This window comes from Sceloporus undulatus, chromosome 1 (genome assembly GCF_019175285.1).
Source record: "Sceloporus undulatus isolate JIND9_A2432 ecotype Alabama chromosome 1, SceUnd_v1.1, whole genome shotgun sequence".
Lineage (NCBI taxonomy): Eukaryota > Metazoa > Chordata > Lepidosauria > Squamata > Phrynosomatidae > Sceloporus > Sceloporus undulatus.
Window position 1 is genome coordinate 53,701,327 of NC_056522.1, and position 15,992 is coordinate 53,717,318.

The following is a 15,992-nucleotide window of genomic DNA, read 5'->3' on the forward strand; positions in this document are numbered from 1 at the left end:
GAAACACCATACCTCCACTGTGACTCGAAGCAGCTTTATTTTGGATGTCTGTAACAGGCCACTCTGAAGAAAAGTGCTTTTTTGTTGTTGTCGTCAACACAAAACTGTACATTTAGGTAGCTTTAAAACCTAGGAAACTCAAAATGTCCCCAGCAGGATAGGTAAACAAAGAATTATGGTCCCACTTACCGGAAAAGGTTAACCAGTATCCCTTGTAAATCTGAGCCCCCAGGCCATGTTGCTGTGGGGGCTCTTCCCTCTTTTATCTGCCCTATTAAGGAAGGCTGCCTGGGCAGTAGCTTCTTCCAGGCAGTGAGGAAACTGCTCCTGAGTTAGCAGTGCCTGAAGACCATTTCTACTCATGGGTAGATAGCTGCATGTGGCCTGTAGTATAGCCCTGATATTCACAGGGCATTTTGTTTTATTTATTTTTGAAACAGTCCCAACTAAGATGAGGTTTAGAAGCTTAGCCCTTTTAATCTCAGGCAGGCTTTATAGTAATCTGGCTGAAATTTAGAGGCTGCCTTGGTCCTTAACTCCCTTCCTATTTGCATAGGTTAGCTGGGAAGGGTACAGAAGGGGCTGCTGTGGGACAGCGCTCCCCATTTCCCTGAGATATGTCTGGATCCTGAGAAGGGACCATCTCTGATGGAAAAGAGAGACCAGGGGCCCCAACTGCACTCCTCAAGAGCGCGACAATTTGGTACAGCCTGACACAATTGGGGTGAGGATGGTGGTGGTAGTGAAGGGAATCTCTCCCCATCCTTCCCACAAGTGTTCTCCCCCCTCCTTTTGAGGGGAGAATGCAAGAAGATTTATACCCATGTGCTCTCTCAGAGAAGTGAGTGGCAGAGGCCATGGTCCTTCTGGCAAGGGCATGAAACCATTTTCTGCTTTCCTTCTGAGATTTTCTTTGGCAGCTTAGAGTTGGAAGCTTCAGCCCCTGCTGGGCCCTGTCTAGCTTCCTTTACAGCTATGCAGTCAAGATGGCGGCTGTACATGCCAGAAGAGAAGTCCTCTGCCTCCTTCCACACCATCTCATTATAAGAATTCAAAGGGAATGTGCAGGAGCCCTGGTGACACCATCATGTGTTTCCCAGGCTTCAATAGGATGCCTCACACCTGTTAGGGTCCTGGGTGCCACTGGGACCAGAGATGGGAAGGAAGGGGGAGATCAAGAGCTTATCCCGCCATCTGACCTCCTGGCAGAGTTCCAAACCTTATGCTAGGTATAGTGCCTGCAGTGGCAATGGCAGATGCCTCCTGGCAATGCCTGCCCTGAGCGAGGGCATTAAATCTGGCAAAGGTTCCTTGCTGGCTGCAAAGAGAGGGCCCCTGGTACTCACTCCTTATCCTGTGTCTTCTGGCTGGCTTGCCTCTCTGACCTTGGTCCTGTTTCAGGCTGGGCAGAGGTGCTGCAGAGAAACTGTTTCCCATGGCTTTTGGCTGGCCTGTGCTCTGAACGCCAGCCCTAAACGGGCTGGGCAGAGATGCTGAGAACAGAAGTTTCCATAACTTCTGGTTGGCTGCTTCCCTGATCCCTGGTCCTAAACAGGCTGGGTGGAACTGATGTGGATAGAGACATGGAGGGGATACCCCTCACCATCTGTTCCCATGGCTCCCATGTGCTGTAAAGCTGTTTGCAGAAATCCCGTGCTCCCACCATGAAAGGGGACAGCTTTGGAGGAGGGGGAGAGTCATCGGCAAAGCCATGACCTTTCTCCAATCCTGGGAGCCCATGCCATGTTAAATCTTTCTTCATGCTTCCAAGGCAGCAAGAGAAATGAAGCGAAGGAAAAGGACTGGAGTGGCTATAGTGAAGAAGTTGCAGAGCAACAACAAACACATCCTACTAGAGTGATAGGCAGGACAAGACTAGCCTTCTAGGGTTAGCTCCACCCATGTGGAGTCACTAGAAGACCTCTTTTTACTGCCTGCCTATCTGGAGTGAGTAGGAGGAGCATAACCCAAACTACAGGATATGGGGATCTTATCTACTGGGAACATAGGGGCCAGTCATATTCTCTCAGCCCCAGAGGATGGCCATGACAAAAAGAAGAAAAAACAATCTCTGAAGAAACCTTGTGAAGAAAACCCCATGAGAGGGTTGTGATAAGTCAGAAACAACCACAATCCTGCTCAAAACGGAGGAGCTTTTGGACAGCCTCCTGGACAGAAAAGCCACATATAAACCAAATAAAATACAAATAAATAAATTCATATTGGTTATTCTCAACTAAGGAAGACAACATTCAATCAATTGCTGAACAGTGAATGAGCATGTAGGATTCCATTGATTCAGTGACTCTAATCTAGGATGCATCTACACAGTAGAGACAATGTAGTTTGAGACCAGTTTAACTGCCATGGCTCCATCCTACAGAATCCTGGGATTGGTAGTTCTGTGCGGTACCAGCACTCTTTTGCAGAGAAGGCTGAAATAAAACTACAAATCCCAGGACTCCATAGGACGCAATTACAGCACTTAAAAGTGGTGTCAATACCGCCCCTTTCCCGGTCAGATTGGTGCCTTTCCCAGGCATCAATCCAGTTGGTAAAGGGTAGGAGATGGATCCACCACCCAAGCCCCATTCCTAAGCGGATGGGTGCCTGTCTTCCCTGGGAAAGAGGCTTTAAAAGGTGGATTCATGCCCCCCCAAAACTCTTTCCTGGGTGGATGGGTGCCCGAGGAAGACAGGCACCCATCCACCTGGGAAAGAGGCTTGAGAGGGGTGGATACATGCCCCCCAACCCCTTTTCCGAGCAAGTCACACTCTCTCAGCCCCAGCAAGGGTCATGGCAAACTATCTCTGAACAAACCTTGCCAAGAAACCTCCATGATAGGTTCACCTTAGAGTTTTCATTAAGTCAGAAATGACTTGAAGGCACATGACAACAACAACAACAACAGGCCTGGGTTCTTCTCCAGAGAGAACGATACACTGCAAAGAGAATAAGTGGTGCTTTGAGTGTTGGACAGCAACTCTGAAGTCCAGGGTTTAATTCTCAGCTTGGCCATGGAAACCCACTGGGTTTCCTTGGGCAAGTCACACTCTCTCAGCCTCCTCAGGGGAAGGCAATGGCCAAAAATTCCCTCTAAACAAGAAAGTCCCATCAGAGGTTCACCTCAAGATCGCCATAAATTGTAAACAACTTGGAGGCACACAACAACCACCACCACAACAGGAGGCTGCTTCCTCCTGCTCTTACCACCTTTCCCCCTCCCCCTCCCCTTATTTGCCTTGCCTTTTTCTCTTCCTCTCCCCTTCTCCATGCCCGTGCACTGTCACCGGTTCCCTCCTTTTCCTACCTTCCTCTTCCTCCTCCTCCATACCCTGCTTTCACTGCTGCTGCCGCAAGCCTTCTCTAAGCAAACCTTGCCAAGAACTCCCATGCCTTAAGGTCACCATAACTTGGAAACTGCTTCAAGGCACATAACAACAACTACAGTTCCCAGAAGCCCAATTGTGAGGGGTGGGACTTCTAGCCAGAAAGTCGGAGTTGCTGATGGGCTCCTTGTGGCCCAGAGCAAACTGGATTGAGACAAAATTTCATAAGATGAAATGTTTTTAAAGAAATTAAATATTAAAATATTAAAATTTTATTTCTTTAAAAAGAAAACCTGAAGCCTCTCCTTTCTACTCTCACTGAGCCTCACCACATCTCTTCTGCTGACCTCCAGCATTTTAAAGGGACATAGATGAACACCATAGCCCATTTCTGCCAACAGCTAAATGTCTGGGGAACTTTGGTGTCAATCACTTTTTGGGTGCCACCTAGTGTGGTCTACGTCCCCAGCATCTCTAGTTACATCCCAGCTTTAACTCCACTTCAGGAGAACTGTTGGAAGTGGCACTTTATTTTTTTCTTTAACCAAGTAACTCAGGCAACTGAAAGAGCTTTAAAGAGGAATTCTTCACATTTTAGGTAGCTTTTCAAATAACAGATTCTGCAAGAAATAAATGGAAGTGTATACAAGTAGGCGTGGAATAAAATCCTCTCAAAAGAAAGATGTCTGGAATTACAGGAAATCGCGCAATCACATTAATGTCCTGCCAACCTAACTGCTGCAAAATTATAGATTTTTTTATTACAATATTCTGATACTTTTCAGAAAAGAAGAACTTTACATTCTTCTCATTCAATAACACTATTAACACAATAGATCTTTGTTGCAACATGATGGATAAAATGGCTTGCTACAATTATACTGTAGTCTGTTTATCATGTAGAGCAATGAACTACAGCTAACACACTGATGTGGAATTGGGTTGGGAGGAAGGAAGATCACAGAACACTGCCATCTGAATTGTTTTTATTTTAAAAAACCATAACTTCTGAACACTTAGTCCTATATATATATGTGTGTGTGTGTGTGTGTGTGTGTGTGTGTGTGTGTGTGTGTGTGTAGGGATTAATGCAATGATCTCCTAAATCCATTTGATAAAGATTGCAGTTGTATATCACCATACTGCACTGAAAAATATTGGTCTTTTAAGAAACACTTGAATAATCAAAGCAGTGTATGCGTTATAGAACTCTCTATAAAACAAAATAAATAACAGGGAAAACCACACTTAAATTAAAATTAAAAAAGACATTTAAAGTTTTGGTGCTTTTCATCATGGGAAAGAATCTTCCACAATGAAACCATCATCAATCAGAAAATCCCCATCTGTTTGTATAATTAGCTCTGATAAATGACACTAATCTGAGCTACATTACAGAACTACTTTTATGGGTGTTGGGGTGAAATGAGAGATAGCTGGAAATGTAAATAAATCTAACCACTGTTTCACTTACTGCTATCCCCGCAGGAAGCTATAAAAAAATTTTTAAACGTAATATTTTCTAATGTGCTACTGGCTGTGCTGCCTAATATCTATCATCTTGGAGCATGCATTAGAATATGTGCAGGAGACAAGAATAAAAAAAAAAAATAGAACAAAACATGTTTTCAAAATTAGTTCTCCGATTTGTACATTGAAAAAAAATATATAACAGGATGCTCCAACAAATGAGTCATTTAAGAACAAAATGGATGCTCTCCACAAGAGACAAGAAATGAAGATGCTGTTATCACTTAAGTTCTAGTATCTTGGGTATTTGCAGAGAAAGCTGCAGCCAGAACTGTGGGGCAAAAGAGATGGCCCCGATGGAACAGCTTGGAGCGGCCCCGTTTAAGGATGGATTGGAGCTGCGGCAAACAAATGTGTGGCCCCAATCCAGCCAGCATCTGCCCCAAATAGGAATGGAAAAAAAACTGCTCCTATTTGGGGTGGAGAAAAGCCATCCCTTTGCCATTGGAGCCAACTTTTTGCTGGCTCTGGGACGTGTGGCATCTAAACATTACACTCCCAAGTTGCCCTGAAGCCGCCTGGCGTGTAATTGCCGGAGCAACTTCCAGGCGACTTGGTGGCATGGTGCATGTAAACGTTATGACCCCAAGCTGGCTTGAAGCTGCCGGTCTGTTCCGGCCCCATATCTCAGTACCATTCAGATGGTTCCATGCAGTGGTAGTGGATAGAAGAAACACTGAGTTATAACTCAATGCTGTAAATGTGTAAAGAATGAGATTGAGAGAAAGAGAAGACATCTGTGTAATATACACAAATACAAAAGCATAGAGAACGTTAAAAAAAACACCCTAATATTTCAGGTAAATTGTAGTATGCAAATTCCACTGAATAAAGTTTATCTTTTAGTTTCTTTTTCATTTCAAAGCACCTCATATTTAAGTGTAAAGTAGCTCCTCCAAAATAAAACACACAGATTTCAGATGGAATTAAATAGATTTGATACTTACCATGAGATTAACATACAAAGGTTAATAGGTTCTTTATTTAGGGGGGCGGGAAAGGAGCTGGGTTTCATAAGCTTTCACTAGACTGTACCTCTTTAAATGGTAAATGGGGTATTGCTGGTGGAGTATCTGTGTCTTCTATGATTCCACTTTTAGAATAGATGGATGTCTGACTTTCTCAAACAAACAAACCAACATTCAAAATCTTAATATCTGATTCAAACTCTATTTTAGACTATCAGCAGTAAAAAGACATCATGATATGGATCCCATATCAGGACAAGTAAGCATTTCTCGTACCTCCACCAATTGTTTACTATATGAGTCTTTGGACTAATTTCTATGGATACCTCCATGCAACACCATCAGCTTTTTTTTTGAAAAACTGATCAAACATCCTTATTTAATATGTTTTAATCTAAAGTGGACAATAATTCTAATTTTAGCTTCCATCAGCTTTCTACAGAAAGCAAATACTACTGTTCTTGACACTGGATTTTGCCCTTTGAATCTCTTCCTCTTTTTGGAGCTGGATGAAAGCGTATTTGAAGGACAAGAAGTCTCAACCTTGTTGGCTGGGGTCCCTGTCTAGTTCATAAGCATCTTCTACTGTGCAATGCCAAAGCCAACATATACGTTGTTTAAAGCAAAGGAAGCAGTGGTATGTTACTGAGCTCTAGTTTGCTACTTAAGAAACTATTCCTTAGAACTGAGCTTTGGTTTTTAGCCCAGGAAGCTGCTGGGTTGTGTGATTTACTCCTAATTAAACATGTATAGATTTGAGCTATGGTATATATGCATAGTGGGAAAATCAAAATTTTTAAGAATTACATCTCATCTTAATCACTTTACTTTGGCTTATGTCCTTAGCCCTATCCACTGTTGGAATACAGAATAACGGCTCTCCTGAAATTGGAGTTTCGTTCCCAAGCTTAAAATAGTTGCCAGTAATTTTTATACTACGGTCAAGACCTTTACAAAACACTAGAAACATATTTTGAATTTATCAGAATAGTTGATGAAGTCATACTGAAAGAATCTGAATTCAAGCTACTTAATAACCCTTGACTTTTGAAACAAAACTGTCATCTGTCAGAGAGAAAACAATGGACTAAAAAGTACTCAATAATTTTGAGTACTATGATGCATGCTTAGTTCCGTGTAATTATTTAAAAAAAAAAACACAACAAATTAACACAGTGATAACATGGGTTTCTAAGTTACCATGATGTCAGTTCTGATTAACGAAAAATATTAAGAAAGATTGGGAACATTAATATCTTTTTACGATGTCATGAGGAAAAGTATACATTTTAGGTTTTATTAAATGAGTTAAATTTGATTTTAAAGTAGAAGCAAAAAGTAGATGATGATTTCAAGAAAGTACAATAAAAAGGCGAGGGGATAATACAATTGGCTATGGAGGGCAAACTTAGTAGGGTGTGTGTGTGTTTGTGTGTGTGTGTGTGTGTGTGGTTTAGCAGTTTTAGATATACATAAAATGCTTTTTTGTTTATACTTTTGTGAGACAAAAATATTTTTAAAAGAAGTTTCCATAACACAGCTAATAATTCAGTTACAGGCAGGCATATTTGTTTGTGCCTCAGAATGAACAAGAATACATAAACTGAGTTCTTAATCGCTTTGAATTCTTTGCTCACAACGTACCATGAACATAAAAATTACAGTTCTCATGCACTATACTCCAGATGTATATTCATGAGGAAACTAATACCATTAAAAAAGAGCAGATCCTAGTTGGTCTTCCACTGGAACTGTGCACTTACATTCCTCTTTGCTTGGTGAAGTTACATTCAGTTCTGTCGGAAGCTGCTGGTTGGAGTTAACAGTCTGTGTAGATAGGGAGGTACTACTGTTGTCGCAATTCGTTTCTCCAGAGAACAAATCCGATTGGCTGTTGCTTGTGCTGGGAGTGGACTCATCATCGGGTTGCTTCTTTTGAAATTCTAGCAAGACACAAAGTTGGGGAAATCAGATGCTTGAAGCAATTATAGGACCAAAAATATACTATTGTCCAATATACAGGACACATACTACAGCGCGCCCGCGCCACACGCGGGTGCACCATATGCGGCCTTGAACATGCGCGTGCAGGGCGGAAGGGGCAGCGCATCCCATTCAATTGAATGGGCGTGCGCGCCTGTTGCGCCCTGCGCCGCTGCGCACGAGCCCCATTGTTTCTAATGGGGCTCGAGCATAGGCGGAATTCGCCTTACGCGGCGAGATCCGGAACGGATCCCCCGCGTAAGGCAAGGACGGACTGTATTAACATTTTTGTATTGATTATAGAAGATAATCATCTGCATATATTAATCGTGATTTTATTCTTACCATCTTTGTATTAAGACACAAAGTACAAATTGCTCTAAGTGATATTCCTGTGGAATGGCAGGACAAAGATTTATATATTCATTTAATTTCTTTTGTTGTTGTTGTTAAAGAAAGGGCAGTTAATACAAAGTCTGGAAATCCATTGGGTGATCTTGGAGAAGTTACATTTTCTCAGAGGAAGACAATGACAAACTCCTTCTGAACAAATTTGCCAAGAAAACTCTACGATAGATCCACCTTAGGGTCACTATAAGTCAGAAACAACTTGAAGGCACACAACAACAATACTTTGGCCCGTTATAAACGGGCACCCTAGGACGGACTCAGTCCGTGCTAGGGTTAGAAAGGGGCATCTCTTCCAGACGTCCCTAACCCTAGCACGGACTGAGTCCGTAACAAATGGCGGCGGCCGTTCCACACGGCCGACGCCATCTTGACGTAATGGATGCTCTGCGTCCGGACACCGTGCCCCGGAAATGATGCTGTGAGTGCGCGACTAGCACCTCGCGGCATCTCTTCTGGGGAGCAAGAAGGAGCGCGATTTTCGCGCTCCTTCTTGGCAGCGTCCGGGAACAGCGCCGTTTGGCTGCTGCGGTTCCTGGACGCTGCAACTGGCGGCGGCATGAGACGGCCCCTTCTGGGCCGTCTGTAACGCGGCTAAGTCAATAAGGGCACTATTCATCAGAGGCTCTGTCTCTTTTCAGTTATTACTTAAAACACAGAGAATGTGTTCATTTCTTCACAAATTGACACTCACAAACTAAAATGTTTTCATTTATTCCAGTGACACCATAATCTCAAATGAAGGAATTCCTTTTCTGCTATTTTGGGTGCTTAAACGTTTAATGCAGGCCTTTAAGAAAGCATTCAAATTGATCGTCCCTGAGTATACCATTAATATATGTGTTCTACATGAGTGATGGCACATAAACTTCAGCAAATTTGTGTGCCAATCATTTGCTCACCACTCAAATGTTATGCCTATGCATTATGTTCATCTTCTAGTATAGCCACTAATTATGGAAAAAAACGTAGTGAAAATATAATAAAATATATTATCGAGGAAAAGATTATGTATATGTAATTAATACATCTACATCCTTGAACAGTGGGTGGCCTGCTTTTGACTGCTAATTTCTCTGATGTCAAACAAATGGCCTGAGTATTTCACCTAAGAGTTTCAAGGATTGATTTAAGTCTCCTTATTAACTTCATAGCAAACTCTTTCTTATCAGAATCATACAATTTAAATGTAAGTCCTATTTAGCTATAACACTCATTAGTCTAACAGTAAGAATAAGAATCTCTATGTACAATGCAAATACTAAGGAAAATAGTAACATCTATTATTGTCTTTTTCAAAACACAGAGCAATGCATTCACTAATTTGACTCTGAAATTACAGTATCTCATTCAAATCTAGTGTGTGAACTGCAAACCAACACTCAGTTGTGTAAAATTATTATTATTATTTTACTATATGGAAAAACAAAAGCAATTCTTCCCAGCTTTTATATCTGTGTGATCAACAGACCATCAATTTCTACTAAATTAAGAAATCTGATCATAATAAACACAACTTAGCAAATATATGTCACTTTACTCCAATCTTTTTTTCAGCTAAAGCCTTATCTTTAAGAGTAATAACTGATCAATTTTGAAACTATGGGTCTTTTGTTGATCAGGAGATTCCATAGTTTTAATTCTTAAATATGGTCTCCAATAAAGCATATATAAATATTTTGGTGTAAAATTTTACAGCTAAGCGTATTTATTTGTAATATTAATTGGCAAACCACTTAGATGTGTAACTTTCCATTTCTTTGATATATCATGATGTGCTCAGGTTCACCTGTGTACCTACTGGAATCCTCTCAGTGCCAATCAATTTGGGAATTTCAAATTTCCAAAAATGAGGCAGTGTACTGACTTGTGCAAAACTGTCAAATCATTTTTTGAACTCAGAACAAACCAAAGTAAACATTCTGTAGTTTTTGTAGGGACAATTTCTGCAGCTGATAAAGCACACTGAGACAGATGTATCTTCAAAGAGGCTCTTTAATCTTCAATTGCTATATACAGATTCCAAAGCTACTGACACTATATCCATCCAACAACAACCCACACTGTACAGTGAGGCTTGAACCTTATATACACTTTTGCCATGCAGCCACTAAGTCCAGCCTCTTCCTGCTGTGTCACCTTAATTCTTGTCCCCTGAGCAAGATGACTATGCATATTTACAGTAGTTTTACAACACTTTGCAGTGCTTTCCAGCACATAGTGACCTTGCAGAAACACCACCTGTTCTGATCCAGCTGTATACAATTACTTGCTCACCAAGCTGCAAGTGACCCATAGTTACCTATGCCACTCTTCTTCACATCTGGACATTTTATTTCAGGCTTTATTCTCTGACAATACCTTCCCTCAAGAAGCAGCAGATAACAAGCAACTGTTTATTCTTCCCAACTTCTTACTAATGTCAGTATCACACTACATTGTTATAGCGCTAATAATATTTTTACGCCACCTCCCTGTCAAAAAGACAATTGAGGTGGCTTACAATTAAAAGAATCCATACAAGAACCCAATATCCCAGTTTTCCCCTCCCTCCCCTAAAACATCAGTTAAAACTGGGGATTCCCCCAGCACACACACGCACGCGCGCACACACACACGCACAGAAGCACAAGCACTTTAAAAGGTATAGCAGTGCACCATGGCAGTGTGAACACATACAGGTTCCAGCAGATGTGGAATGTAAGCAAAATTTGACCAACTCTGCAGCTATGTAACTTCTTGAAGACTTCAAAATATCAAACCTGGACTATTCTAACCCATGCAAAGTCCAGTACTTTGGTAGTAGATAAGAAACCTGTGTAGTACATGGAACAAAATTTTCATCTAAATCAAAGTAACGTAATAAATATACAGAAAACCATATGTTGGCAGCATTCGGAGGTTATCTAAGAAACTGAGCAGGATAAAGGAAACTGTAGTGTTATACAGGCAGCAGTTCAAAAGATCTCTAAAGTATGCTTACTAACTGGCTGAAATAAAATGTAATGATGCTTCAGATTTACTTTGCACACTTCAGCCAGAAAGCATGCAAGATTTCATACTGTTTTAATAAAAAACTTATATCAGTTAGTGTTTCTTGTACTGCTAGCATCTTCATAGTCCTCAGTGATTTGCCCTTTGAGATGTCTAGAGAAAACCCTAACATTTAAGAACATGGGCCTATTACTTTTTAATTAACTTCTCAAGTCTAACCAATGGATTGCCAATTAGAGGTAAGTGTTATATATTTTTCTGTCATCTGAAAAAATGACAGAACCACTTTCAGAGATTTGTCTCAAAAAAAGAAAAAAGAAAGAAAGAAAACTGACAAGATGTTTTAAGAACAGCGCAAATTATACTTTGAATTAAGGTTTGAACTTACATTCACAGCCAACCTTACACTCTAGAATTATCTGCTACACTGAAATTATTCTTTATAGAACAGCACAATTTACCATAACAGAGGTTGCTAACATAATAACGTCTTTTAGATAAAAGAAATTGGTATTCACTAGCCTTTGGATTACAGGAGTCAAAGGTGTTTGACTTTTGTTCAGTCCAGCTCAACTTTAATTTAGTTCATAAAGAATGTCATCCCTGGAATTCAAAAATCTAGCATTTACTTTTACACATTAACATGTTGTTTGTATGCTTTCAAGTCATTTCCAACTTTGTGGGGTTTCCTTGCCAAGATTTGTTCAGAGGGGGTTTGCCTCGTTCTTCTTCTGAAGCTAAGAGTGTGTGATTTGCCTAAGGTCACCCAGTGGGTTTCCATGGCTGAGTGGGGATTTGAACTATGGTCTCCAGAGTCATAGTTCAGTGATCAAACCACTACACAACATACATAGAAAAAAGTCAGTGGAGCACCTCTGTCTCTTGACCATGTTCTCTTTAGTATGTGTGTATATCTGGATGAGAAGAGACAAATCCAGAAAAGTGTTTTTTAAAGTTACCACAACTAATGGTTGCAATGGGGAAACAGCCTTGTCTCCAACTACCATGTAGGATTTTCTTCTTTATGTCAAGGAACTGACTTGAAAATATGAGAGTTCACAGATGAAAACCTTTCACATTCTTGAGCAGTTCACACAAACTGCTCTTCATGTCACCAGGATGTAACTGGAGATTACATGAAGCTTGCCTCTCTCTATCCAGAGGGATTCCAAAATATAGCTGTGTTAGTCTGTGGAATCAGTATGTAGAGAGAGCTTGTAGTACCTCTGAGACTAACTGAAAGAAAGAAATTGGCAGCATGACCTTTCATAGACTTCAGTCGACTTCCTCAGATGCATTTGACCAAGTGAATCTGAGAAAGTAGACTGAAGTCTACAAAAGCTCATGCTGCCAATTTCTTTCTTTCAGTTAGTCTCAAAGGTGCTACAAGATCTCTCTACATATCCAGAGGGATATTTCTGTTGGAAAAGCACTTCTACTTGGTTAAAGAGAAGTGTGAGAGTGGCACAGGAGTCCTTTCCTCTAGTTAGCTGTTTAACCAAGTTGTTTTTATATATAATAAAGTACAGTAACTCAAAAAATCAAAGATTTTATGTGTGTGCACATCCCCACCTTTTGGGTGTGTGTGTGAGGTATTTTACAGTATAGACTTGGATATGTGTTTCTTATTCCCAAGCTGTTTTTTTATTCCTTATGTTGATGTTTATGAAAACATGTATCAATATATACCGCTATCTGATGACTATATTCCAATAGCAAACAAGGGTGATGTTGCTTTCTGATAATTCATGGCAACTGATAATGAACTAAAGAAACTGTTTTATTGTGTGAAATGATCTAATATAGACAAAGATAAAAAGCATCTTGGATATTCAGAGATGTTGATATAAATTCCTTGCATGGCATCCACATTTACATATTACAAAATCTGTAAAGCCACCATGACATTATCAAGGGGCTCATGATGCACAGCAAGAGAACTGGCACTTTTCACTTGCCCTTTTTAGATGCAAGACTGCTGTAGAATTCCAGTCTGAATACTCATTCTGTTCTTGGATCAAGTTAACTTATGTTTTATTTACTCTACATGTTCTGTTTAATTTCTTAGAGGATATGATGAAATTTATGCAGTAATTATCCTCGATCACACAGCAGTTGTATTTGAGACATGTGGCACTTAAAACATGCCCAAAAGCTGCTTGGAAAAATGAGTCACCATAATAGAAGAAGAGTTTTCTGCTTTCTCCTGCTTGCAGTAGCACTTTAATCTCTGGCAAATGCTACATAGTATTCCAGGGATTCTGATGAATGGGATGAACACTGGTGCAGATGAGGAGGATCTCCCTCAAAACAAATGTATGTACTTTAATTCTAACAGGACTTTTCGTCTGTGGAAGACAAATCTTTGTCTGAACCTCTCTGAATTTTAATTTCTGTATTGCATCATTCTTCCCAAGTAGATCTATTTCTTTTCAAATGAAGACAATTTCTGAAGGGGGTTACTATAAATTTAAAATATTAATTGAAACTGAGCCAAGCTTTAGCTCACCTTTAAATATGTTTGACAATTTCAGATATAATTTTTCTAGTAATATGAAATAGTATCATGCAGGAAAAGAGGAAAAGTGACATTTAGCAGGTTGTACTGCACATCTAGTTGAGAACGACACAGAACTAAACAAATGACCCTCAAGAATAGTCAGCATTGTTTGCCAATTGAAAGACAGAAAAAAACCTAGCAAGATGTTAGTAACAAAAACAATTTTAATAGTAGGTCACAGAACTGAGTTTGCTCAAATATACAAGGTAGCATTCATTTGCAGCTGTGTACTAAATAAAGTACTGGTGAGAAAATTTGCCAAGGAGAGCCACAGTCTGTGAAAATGTGCCTAGTAACAAAATAAAATAACCTCAAAAGACCCAACATATATACAAAGAGGCACTAACCCTTTGAGATAAAGGCACAGCTGTTACATTCAGAAATATTAAAGGTTATACTCTTAACTTCCAAATAAAGCATACATTTTTAATAGCAGTCAAATCGATTTTGTTGTTTTGTTGTTGTTGTTGTTTTTTGTTGTGTGTCTCCAACTTTCCAACTCATGGTGACCCTAAATTGAACTTATCACAGATTTTTCCGGAGCTAAGAGGGTGTGACTTGCCCAAAGTCATGCAGGGGGCTTCTTTGGCCAAACAAAGAATCAAACCCTGGTCTCCAGAGTCATAGCCCAGTGTTCAAACAACTACATCACACTGGCTCTCTTTTAAAAGCAAAAAATTCAAAATTGTAAGTACTCTTGAGCATGCCTTATGCATTATAAATGTAAGCCAAGGGACAGGTAAATGGCATTTGCTAGTTTATACTTTTACACACAGATCCATGATGGGCATTAATTGCATCCACCTATTTACACACATGTTCAAAGGAATAAGAAAAATTATTGAAAAAAAACCTGAAATTCATATCAAAGCACATTGATTCTAACAGCTTTTCTGGAAACTATATTTAAAGGATACCCTGTTGGCCTAGATTTCCTCACACAGTAAGCAACAATTTGAAAAGATAGCAGTTTACTAGAGCAAACTAAGTATGAAATACATCTGCCTAAGAATAGAAGCATTAAAACTCAGTTTAACTCCCTGAAAACATGCCAGACTTAGAACATAGGTAATTATGTGGGAGGATATGCAAAGGTTTAACTTCCGAATTTCACCTAGACCTATTCTTCTAGGAATGCAACATCCATATCAATTGCCTATAGCTGTGATGGCGAACCTATGCCACACATGCCAGAAGTGGCACTCCGGGCCGTTTCACCGGGCACGGGGACCGGGGGAAGGAAAAACAGGCACATATGTGCCCGTTCCTCCTTCTCCCTGCCATTTTCGGACCTCCCGCTGTCTCTCGGAGACAGCAGGAAGGCAGAAAATGGCACTGGAGGGAATGAGCCAGAGGCGTGCACGTCTGGCTCCTTTACCCAGCCTTCTCTCGGCGGAGTGCCACGTCCTGGGCTCGCTCGCGGCCCTTCCAGACCCAGACCTCCCTCCGAAGAGAGAGGTCTGGGGTTGGAAGGGCTGTGAAAGAGCCCAGGACAGCAGCAAGCCAGGTCCTGGGCTCCGTCGCGGCCCTTCCAGCAGACCTCCCTCCGAAGAGAGAGATCTGGGGCTGTAAGGAAGCCGAAGGGAAGGGCCTGGGACAGGGTCCCAGTCCCCTTCTCCTCGGCCTCCCTTTCCTCGGAGCGAAAGGGTACCGTAGAGCCCCGTTCGCTCCGAGGAAAAAGAAGCTGAGGAGAAGGGGACTAGGACGCGTGCCCAGTCCCCTTCCCCTCGGCTTCTCTTTCCTCGGAGCGAAAGGGTCCCTTGGAGCCGTCCTTCGAGGACTGTTTGCCAGCCTCTGACAGCCTCAAAGGGACTCTCAGAGGCCGGCAAACCTTGGAGGACAGAGCCCAATGGCTCCCGCCGTTGGGCGCCATCCTCCGAGGACTGTTTGCCGGCATCTGACAGCCCCAAAGGGACTCTCAGTGGCCGGCAAACCTCAGAGGACAGCGCGCTGTCCTCCAAGGCCCATTTGCTGGTCTCTGAGAGTCCCAAAGGGACCCTTAGAGGCCAGCAAATGCAGGGGGGAGCAAAAAGGGGGACAGAAGCTCTGCCCCTGGCACCCAGCCTCCATCCTGGGGGTAGAAGGCCCGCCCCCGGCACGCGAACTAAAAAAGGTTTGCCATCACTGGCCTATAGCACAACTTTCTCTATATGAAGTAATTGCCCAACTGAACAATGTGAGTGTAAAAACTCAGTAGCAACCTACAATAGGGAGCTACAG

General features: G+C 41.4%; 1 protein-coding gene and 1 long non-coding RNA gene across 2 annotated transcripts in view; one reads left to right on the forward strand and one right to left on the reverse strand.

Annotated features, from left to right (window-relative positions):
- Nucleotides 1-15,992, reverse strand: part of ZFAND3 (zinc finger AN1-type containing 3) — a 186,054-nt gene that overhangs the window by 65,469 nt on the left and 104,593 nt on the right. Inside the window, exon 4 of the mRNA XM_042480595.1 lies at nt 7,591-7,770. Coding sequence (XP_042336529.1) covers nt 7,591-7,770 — 180 coding nt within the window. The remainder of the gene's footprint in view (nt 1-7,590; nt 7,771-15,992) is intronic.
- The window catches only part of LOC121937441, a 16,731-nt gene continuing 14,190 nt past the window's right edge, over nt 13,452-15,992 (forward strand). Inside the window, exon 1 of the long non-coding RNA XR_006105141.1 lies at nt 13,452-13,528. This is a non-coding gene — a long non-coding RNA (uncharacterized LOC121937441). The remainder of the gene's footprint in view (nt 13,529-15,992) is intronic.